The sequence below is a fragment of the Nicotiana tabacum genome, chromosome 5 (genome assembly GCF_000715075.1).
Source record: "Nicotiana tabacum cultivar K326 chromosome 5, ASM71507v2, whole genome shotgun sequence".
In the NCBI taxonomy this organism is placed as follows: Eukaryota; Viridiplantae; Streptophyta; class Magnoliopsida; order Solanales; family Solanaceae; genus Nicotiana; species Nicotiana tabacum.
Genome location: NC_134084.1, coordinates 16,353,633 through 16,363,605, shown reverse-complemented (window position 1 = coordinate 16,363,605; position 9,973 = coordinate 16,353,633). Strand labels below are relative to the sequence as shown.

Below are 9,973 nucleotides of genomic sequence, written 5' to 3'. Positions count from 1 at the left end.
TCAAATTTCTCTGGATAGCCCACTTCAGGATGCAGAGATTCTTGATGCAATACACTATTTTAAACCCTTAAAAGCACCTGGCCCGGATGGGCTACACTCCTATTTCTACCAAAAATATTGGAATACCATTGGTAGCTTTGTCAAATATTTTTGTCACAAAACCTTTAATGATCATAAGATCGACCCTTCTATCAATACCACTCTTATTTGCTTAATCCCCCAAAACAAACACGCTTCTTCAATGTCCCAATTCCGCCCAATAAGCCTTTGCAATACTATTTACAAAGTTATTACAAAAATTATTGTAAATAGACTAAAACCGATCCTGGAACATCTTATCAATCCCACCCAATCTAGTTTACAGAAAAAACTACGAGCTGCTGATAATGCAATTATTGTTCAGGAATTAATGTCTCATTTTCGTAAAATGAAAGAAAAAACTCCATACATGCTTCTCAAATTAGATCTTGGGAAAGCTTTTGACCAACTGGAATGGTTATTCATACACCACACACTAGTTACACTGAATTTTCCCCAAATTTTATTCAACTGATTATGTCTTGTGTCACAACCACCTCCACCTCAATCCTAATCAATGGGAACCCTACTGAATATTTCAACCCAACCAGAGGCATCCGCCAGGAAGATCCACTATCGCCATATTTATTCATCCTCGGTCTAGAAATGTTTTCCCGCAAAATAAACACGGCAGTAGACTATTGTGCTTGGCAGCCCATCTCCCTAGCTACTAGAGGTCCGTTAATGTCCCATTTGTTCTTTGCCGATGATATTATTCTCACTGCAAAAGTTACACCCCTTACATGCGAATCAATCATCGACACTCTTAATCATTTTACTACCCACTCTTGCCAAACTATAAATTTTCATAAATCAAAAATATTCTTTTCCAAAAATTGCTCAACAACCACCAAAACATCAGTGCTCAATCTTTTCCATATGAACGAAGGGAAAACTTTTGGCAGATACTTAGGCTTCCTCATCTTTGTCAAGAAACCCTCAAAATCTGATTTCCAATTCCTATTGGACAATTTCAAAAACAAACTTGCTGGATGGAAAATAAAATTCTTGGCTAAAGCAGGTCGTACTACTCTCATCTGTTCTACCCTTAACCACCTACCAAATCACATCATGCAATATCTCACAATCCCCAGCCATATCCTTTCTCATCTCACTCGCTATCAATAAAATTTTCTATGGGGCACAACACCCCAGAAGAAAAAATTACATCTCATAAAAAGGAGTATGGTAACCCAACCAATAGACCAAGGAGGTTTGGGCATACAAAACCTTGCCACAAAAACTAAGGCTCTATACGCAAGCCTTGTCTGGTGACTTTTCCAAAATCTAACCCAAGTATGGGCATAATTCCTCCTTAACACATATATACGATACAAACAACTGCGCAAGCATAATGCATCATTTATTTGGCATAATATCCTCCATGGTTGGTCCTACTGCTTCCTAGGTTACAAATGAAATCTCGCAACTGGCCATCACGTCAAATTTTGGACTGACCTTTGGCTAAAACAAAATATGCTCTTTCGCTCTTGCATCTCTGGTCCACTACTGTCCCGTGAGGAGCATAAACTAGTCTCTGATTACTATTACAATCATGAATGGCACTTTGTCAGCCTACCATTTGACTTTCCAAATAAATTAAAGGCACTCATGAAAAGTACCTATATGCCTTTTATCCAAACAAATTTTGATCAAATTTTCTGGAGCCTTACCAAGGACGGCCATTTCTCTGTCAAATCCAGCTACCAATCGCTCATTCCAACTAACAACCAGCACCCCTCATACACATGGATTTGGAAACTCCCAATTCCACCAAAAATATCTTTTTTTCTCTGGTTGCTATCACACAACCGACTCCCAACTGCTACGTATCTCTCACGATTAAGTATCATATCATCCCATATATGTACTCAGTGTCATATGGCTCCAGAAACAGCGAAACACTTTTTTCTTGAATGCCCTCAAGCTACTCAGTTGTGGGCTTCTCTCAAATTAACAATACCACTCCAATGTTTTGCTCCAACTCACGCAAACCATAAAACATAGCACTACAGGCTTATACATACGCCTCTACCCTCCACTCCACATGACATCCCTCCAACTATCCTCTTCTCTTTTGCTCTATGGCACATATGGTATATAAGAAATAAAAACACACTGGAACATAAAAAAATTCCCATTAATATTCCTTTGCTAATCACTACAGCAGCTGAATACTATTTCCTAACTCACAACAGTCGAAAAAAACATTCCCCCACTCCTTTATACATCAAATGGCATCCCTCACATGCTACTTACTATAAACTCAACATCGACGGCTCTGCCTTATCAATGCTCCAAAAATACGGAATAGGAGGTGTCTTTCGTGACTCACAGGGCCACTGGATCATGGGCTTTGCCGGTAAATCACACCAAGCTACCAGTGTCCATACAGAACTCCTTGCGCTACTCATGGAATTGCAAATTGTTGTGCGCAACCAACTACCACCCATCGTCATTAAGATAGATGCACAGGAGATCATTGGTATGCTCACCACACCTAATATGCATTATACTAACATTATTAATGACTGCAGGTTGTTGCTTCTACATCTGGGTAGTCCGCCTATCCACCATGTCTACAGGGAGAAAAATAGTATCGTAAACAGTCTACCTAAATATGGAGCCAAACATGCAGATGGTAGCAGTTGTCTTCTTTTTGCAATACCACCACCTTTTGTCTAGTAATTGCACCATCAAGATCAAGTAGGAACAACTCACCGGAGGCTCGTTAACGAAAAGTTTTCCATGAGCTCCTCAACGCCAACGACCTCTTTTCTAAATAGTTTTTGTAGTAATGATGTTTTGGTTTGTAATGCACCCGTTGTAGGTGTGCATGTAGTAAACTCTAATAGGACTAGTTTAGTTACTTCGATGCCTATAGCGTATCCTGCTCCCTGTACTGATGCTCACTCTTAATTTTTATTAATATAAGTACTTCCTTATGACCAAAAAAAATATACCTAGAGAATCATTCACGAATTGAAATGTTTATCATGTTCATCTTGTAAGTTCAATTTAGGAGAAATTCTTTCCTTGGAAAATGACTTCAATGGAAATAGTTTTCCAGAAAGATATTTTTCGAAAAGTTATTTCCGGTGTTTGGTTGGTTGTGGAATTTTTTTTCAGAAAAAATATATAAAGACTAGTAATAATATTAGCAAGTCAAACGTGTAAACTTTTGAGTGTAAAAGATTAATAATAATAATAATAATAATAATAATAATAATAATAATAATAATAATAATAATAGTATAGGTGCTAGTTATAAGAAAAATGAGTTTTGGAGGAGTTTGCCACTTTAGCTTGCTTTTTCCATTTTAAGAAAACATTTTCACTTTGACCATATTACGTATGTTAGGCAATGTTGAAATTGTTTCACGTTAACTTGAAAATGGTACCAAAAACTTTATAATCGGCCTAAACAACTTTTTTTTTACTGAAAATAACACTATTAGATAATTTACCTCAAATAATGATTATAAAAAGACAAAACGTTTTGAATTCATATTTTTACCTGTATTCTTCAAATTACTATGTCAAACCTTAACATGTTACACATACATCTATGTAATTTTATAGTTATGCTGAGAAAAAAATCTATTTTTTTTTGGTAATTCTCTCGAGCAATTAACTTCTCTATATTATATATCTAATTTTAAAGAACGAGCCAAACACAAATAAAAAATAAATTATGTATTATTAATTCATCCGTAACTAATCTTTATGTTATAATTTATGTATAACTTGTATTTCGTGCCAAAGGACATGTTACATATTACTATTACTAATATTAACTTCCATATTGACCCCAAAAGAAAAGAAAAAGGTTTGCTTCCCCCTCAACCCGGGTTTGTCCAATCGGGTTTCGGTTTCCCCGAAATGATCCGACCCGATTAAATTCAGAACCCTAGCCACCTCCACATATATAGGCTAAAGCCCTCGCAAAACCCCGCCCTTCGCAGTTCGCCCTTCATATATAGTACGAGCACTCTCAGTCTCACACTTGAGCTCTTCTAGCTCGGCCTCCAATCGCAGTAGAAGGAACTTTAAAAATGCCGCTCGGAGAAAGGCAAGGAGACGAGAAAAATGACGCCAAGTACTGTGGAGTCGAGACGGAGTTCAGCGATGACATGCCTCAACTTCTGTCTCTCAACATTCACGGCGGCTTCGACTTCGTTGTTGCCCCATTGGTTAGTAATCCGTAGATTCTAAACCCTAAACCCTAGTCTTAATTCTTCTATTTTGATCATCAAAAAACAGCATAACCTAGAATGTTTGGAACTCGGTGATATTAGGCCTGCCCCAATATCATTCCTCAGAAAATAATGAACTTTATTGATTAAAAATTGAACTATGAATAAAAGGAAATAATGAAGTCTTTAAACTTGATTGTAACTTTGGACAATCTATCCTTTTAACACAGCTAAGCTCGCGCTCTTTCACTTGATATAAATTGGCGTCTATAAACTTTTCCAATTATCATGTTGAACTTTCAGCTTAATTCTAATTTATGAGGAAACAAGTTTCCATCTTCTTGTAGAATAAAAAGTAAAATCAAATTTTAATTTTTTTGAGATGCTAAAATAAATATGTTATGTCGAAAACTGATGTTATTCTACTTTCTTAAGCTACTTAACTTTTTCATGTACTCCAAAAAAGACTGGTTAAATTTAGAAACGTGTTGCATTTAATAACATGCTTTTGTATGCGGCAGGATGGAACACGCACATTTACCGAGAATTTTTAACCCCTTTATTTTTCTTTAATTTTTTTGACTTAATTAAGTTTTTAAAAAGGTTTATTCTAAGTTTGGAGAGCTGTATGTATAAGGAATAAAACATTTGACATTACTAACTCTTGTCTTTTAAGTTGGACTAGGACATTGTTCAGTATGTTTGATTTAATTTGGAAAATGTGATTAACGGTGACCAATTAGCCAGTCACATATGGGCCGTAATGCCCTATTTTGCTATGTGTGAATGGTCAGTATGTCACCAACAGTAACATGAATGGTGTTTCCTAGCCCAATTCTTGGTGAATTTTGATCTTCCTCACTTTCGCTCGGGCTGTTGACATTACATTTTTCTTTTCAAAATTCAAATTTGATGACTTGGTTTGCTAGCTGAGTATTGCTCGACATGATGTGTGATTTTGAGAAATGGAAGAATTTAATGATTGTAATTTGCTAAGTTTATGATAAGGATTTCTGTCATATTTGTAAAGAGTAATTTGACGAAGAGGCAAGTGTAAAGCAGCTTCCAGTTATTTGGATTGGTGATTCAAGTCATCAATGCAACAAATTGCAAAAAGATCAATATTGACTCCCTGACATGGGATTTAAGAGGTGTAGGGTTTAGCTGAAAAATAAAATATGGGGGTTTGACAGGGGAAATTTAGTAGCTGAAATTAACCATTGATGCCTTGTCCATCATTTTACTTGCTATGTGGCATTGTAGCAACAGATAATTCACATTCTTTCCCAATTGCTTGCACATAAATAGCAACTGACATAGGTTATCCATTTTCTATAAATTTTCAGCTATATTGTAGTCCATTGCTATTGACCAAGTGAAAGTAAACCTTCCATGCAGCTCTAGGAACCATATTATTATAGGAACATATGTCTTCTCTTCTCAGTAGTGTGCGGTATCGAGAAATTGTCAGCATTGCAAAAGAAAATTTCTTTGCTACTGAGTACTCAATTTGTCCCAATTTATGTGACATTATTCGGATTTCGAGAGTAACGACTTATTCTTTGACTGTAATTTTTTCATATGCCTTTTAGATATTATAAATTGTTAATAATTGTGACTTACAATACTTTGTATGTAGTTTTCGGATATGTAAATTTTATTTCAAAAAACTTAAAGATTTTATGTCTAAATTCACGGTCAAAATTAAGAATTTCGACTCTCAATATCTAAATGATGCCACATAAATTGGGACCGAGGGAGTAATATTTTCCTTTTTAAGGGTCGAGTTCAAAGACGTGCCTTATTCTACTCATGTGATACCCCGTAGACAGGGAGAACTATAGAATCAAAGGTTACATTGTAATATGGCAGGATATTGCGCTGATGCTTCATGGCTTAAATTACTCTTATTCAAATGACAGAGCAATTAAGACTTTATTAATTGTGGCTAGACATGTAATATATAATGTTCTTGGAGGTTTTTTGTCTACTTTATAATAATCTTATAAAAAGCTAACATGGAACAGTTTCTTGATTTTCTCTTCCCCTATTTGTGGTATGTCAGGCAGTGTGGCGGTTTCCAAGTAATATAACACTTATCTTGTAACTATTTGTAGATTGTGAAAAGTATAATGTGCGAAACAAGATGATTCCTCCTAATTTTTTTGTGAGAAGTGTAGACAATTGAGCATCATTGATGAGTAGATGCACAATATAGTGGTTAAGTATCTTGTATGTTTTGTTATTTCGTCCTCCCTTAGTTTGAACTTTTTGGTTATGTTTATTGCAGCTGGGACTGCAATACCAGGAAAAGGCGTGTTATTTGTAAATACAAGTCTGACCCTACTGTTGCCTTGGGCTATTTGTCTTTTGCTCTTCTTGTTGCATCTTCTGTGGCCGATTTCCTGTCGTTATTTTATCCGTATCAAGGGAAATCAATCCCACAAGCTGCTTTGCTCAAAAACACTAGTTTTGTTGTGGTCCTCAACATCGCATTGTAAGTACTCTTCAACCGGTCATTTGCACTGTTTTTAATCTCTTCATTCATTGACCTTTTTCTTAATCCTAGTTCACTATTCAACAACATTGTATGCAGCCTTATCCTTACCCAGGACAGAGAGACTGTTTTGGATAGACCCTGAGCCTTAATCCTAGTTCACTATTCCCTATGTCTTATGTTGACTGTTTTTGCCCACGAGTTGGTAAATACATCATTCTTGGTAACATACTTGTTCATTTGATTTTCATTGTCTACAAATAAAAACACTAATAATGTTGTCTGACTGGTATAAAAGTAACAATAATTTTCCTTTTTTATAATAACAACAATTAAAATAAGAATTATGATGAAGATGATGTCGATGACAACAAGGATAAGGAAGTTAATATTTAGTCACACAAAAATGCAACTGCGGGAGGGCACATAATATGCATGTGTGAACATGAACCTGTCTTTTAGTTGCCTCATTTTTCCTCTTTTAGTGATTGAACTTATATCTCATCACTAAAAATGATGCTATCGAGTTCACTTTCTTGGTGGGATGTGAGTGATTGAACCTAAAACAGTCTCTCTACCTTCACAAGGTAGGGGTAAGGTCTGTGTACACATTATCCTCCCTAGACTCCACTTGCGGGATTACACTGGGTTTTTTGTTGTTGTTGTTGTTGTTCTTGTATGTGAGTGACTGAACTTATGGTTCTTTTGGTATTTTCTGCCTTTGAATCAAAGGGGCACAACTGGTTTAGCAGCAGCATTAATATTGTGGCCTACAATCTCCGAGCAACTTCATATCACGCGCAACATCCATCACAACTTGCAAACTGATTGCCCAACAACCAAGACCGGTCTTCTTGGTGGAGGCGCCTTTTTGTCTCTTGATTCTGCGCTCTTTTGGTTGGTGGCTTTGATGTTAGCTGATAACGCTCGCGAGGATTATTTCCAAGACGCAGATGTTAAGGGCGAGCTGAAAGCAAGTTATGCAGATGATGAAGTTATCAAGAGCAGTGCTTAAGAAGATTGTTCTACTTTCTATTTGTCATTCTGATGTTGCCAATATGGAATTGTTAGTACAAACTTATGTAAAAAACATGATTTCCTGTCTTTCTAATTATAAATATCATTATGGATTCCTTTATTTAAATTGATATCACTGTTGATTTGTTCCTATTTTGTGAGCTACAGAGTAACATCTTGAGTCAGTTATTAGCCTTGAAGAACATAAACAAATGGTTCACTTTGAATCACAACGTTTTTATGTGGTCTGGCCCTTTACCGGACCCAGCTCATAGCGGGGAGCTTAGTGCACGGGGCTGCCTTATTTTTAGTTTTTATTTTGTATAAGAGGCACGGAGTAGTAAAGTAATTACTGGTCCGCTTAACTTGAGCTAAATTAATGTTTTCGTCCCTTCCAAACTGGAGTTCCAACTCGCGCTATGAAATTCCTGCTAAAAATAAAAGAAAAGGGAATAAAGTCAGATTTGGCAGAACAAATCCTGCTAAAAATAAGTGAAAAAGAATTTCAACTCGCGCTATGGAGAAAAAGAAAAGAAAAATCAAAAATTATGTCAGAGAGTAGAATCACTGCCTTATTAAATTTCTGGGATCAAAATTGTCAAATTATACAGAAAAAATAAAAAACAATCACTTTTAACCTCTCTTATTAGAGTTTACTTAGTATTTAATTTTTTTTAAAATTATAGTCACTCCTTTCATACGGAAAAAATATATGAACAAAAGTATACATATGCAAAATCCACATTGAAAAGTAGGCAATTTATAAAGAGGTGATTGATGTCTTCAGAATATTTCAGATGCAATTAACATATGCTCGAGTTGAATCATGTATGCCTCTCTTTTTCTGATTTTCTTCAGTCATACAGCCCTTATTAGCACCTACTACACTAAGATTTCTTCTGAAACTGACTCTGCCTTGTGCTGCTTTAAGATCAACGTTTGACAGTTTCTGTTTAAATATCCGTTTAGGAACTTCTATCTACTCCACTCCTACCCTCTCCTTCCACAATTTACACTTTGTACAATTGTGTCCCCCACCCCACCCCCCACCCCCTTTTTTTTTCCTTTTTCCTTTAAAGGTAAATATTTGTACAAATGGCACCCTTAGACAATTAAAAACCTAAGTAATCTTAATTTAAAAGGTAACTGCTTGAGGAATTGTGAATTCATTTCCTCACATGATGTTTCTGGACTTCAAGCTATTGATCTAAGTTGTGTGCACCCATGTCGACACGACACCGACACTAGTATGAGTGTGGGATACGTACCGGATCTGGTCAATGACGTTGGATACTTTGACCATAAACTATGGGGAAATTAGAGATAAGATTTGGTATTTAGATTTCTTAAGACAAAAGCTAATGTACGTTTCTAGATGGCTACCTATAATTTGAGAATAAAAGATTGAGTTACTACATTGTACAAGTTATATGTTAGTTTTTCACATAATGTCTCATAATTTAGGCATATTTTTATAGCTATGTTTTAAAATAGCCAAGTCACCGCACCCGTATCCCTCTACCTGGATCAGAATCTTAGATTTTAGATCATGAAGGATATATCCGATCTTTAGATCCGCACCCGTATCGGATACCCGCACATAAGTCCGAGCAACTTAGCTATTGGTTATTGGTGACATGTGCACTAAAATTTTATACAGGTTAATATCTTCATAAAAAAGAAAAAAATTACGTTTGATAATAATGTGTGGCATCTGTGAGTTTTATTTCCTGTTGTTTGACTTTGATGGAACTGTATCTGAGTTTTATATGTAAGACCTGCCATTTATTTTTGATTGTCAATTTGTTTAGTCAACTAAACAATATATATTTGATTGTCAAATTTCCTCTCTAGATTCAGCTTCAACATTTGAGGCTGTTTTGGACATGGTGACAGATAGGTAGTGCGACATTCTAACCTTAACTCTCAATCCCCTCAAAACTCTTTTGGATGAACATTTAATATATTTGCCCTTGCTTTCATATTAAAAACCTCAATTCTGCTTTCTTGTTTATGTAGGCCGGTATGATTTTTCAGGGTTAGCACTGCCTATCTGTCGGTGATTCTTTTGCAGGTTTATAGGTAGTTTCATTAACTCCTATTTGCATTAGCTTTTGTATTGTTAAAGGTTTTGGCACATTTAAGATTTAGTTCTGGCATATTTAAGTTATTAGGGACAAGGTAG

General features: G+C 35.8%; 1 protein-coding gene across 1 annotated transcript; it reads left to right on the top strand.

Moving 5' to 3' along the window:
* Positions 1-4,018: 4,018 nt before the first annotated feature.
* On the top strand, positions 4,019-7,941 carry LOC107767105 (uncharacterized). Its single transcript, XM_075253356.1, has 3 exons — positions 4,019-4,271; positions 6,565-6,771; positions 7,504-7,941. Exons 1-3 carry the CDS (start codon positions 4,168-4,170, stop codon positions 7,784-7,786), a joined length of 594 nt encoding a protein of 197 aa, XP_075109457.1. The 5' UTR covers positions 4,019-4,167; the 3' UTR covers positions 7,787-7,941.
* Positions 7,942-9,973: the final 2,032 nt, after the last annotated feature.

Excerpts from the sequence above, each read along its gene's own strand:
- LOC107767105 (XM_075253356.1), top strand. The coding sequence starts at position 4,168 with ATGACGCCAAGTACTGTGGAGTCGAGACGGAGTTCAGCGATGACATGC. Across the intron at positions 4,272-6,564 it reads ACTTCGTTGTTGCCCCATTG|CTGGGACTGCAATACCAGGA; the intron begins GTTAGTAATCCG and ends TGTTTATTGCAG. Across the intron at positions 6,772-7,503 it reads GTGGTCCTCAACATCGCATT|GGGCACAACTGGTTTAGCAG; the intron begins GTAAGTACTCTT and ends TTTGAATCAAAG.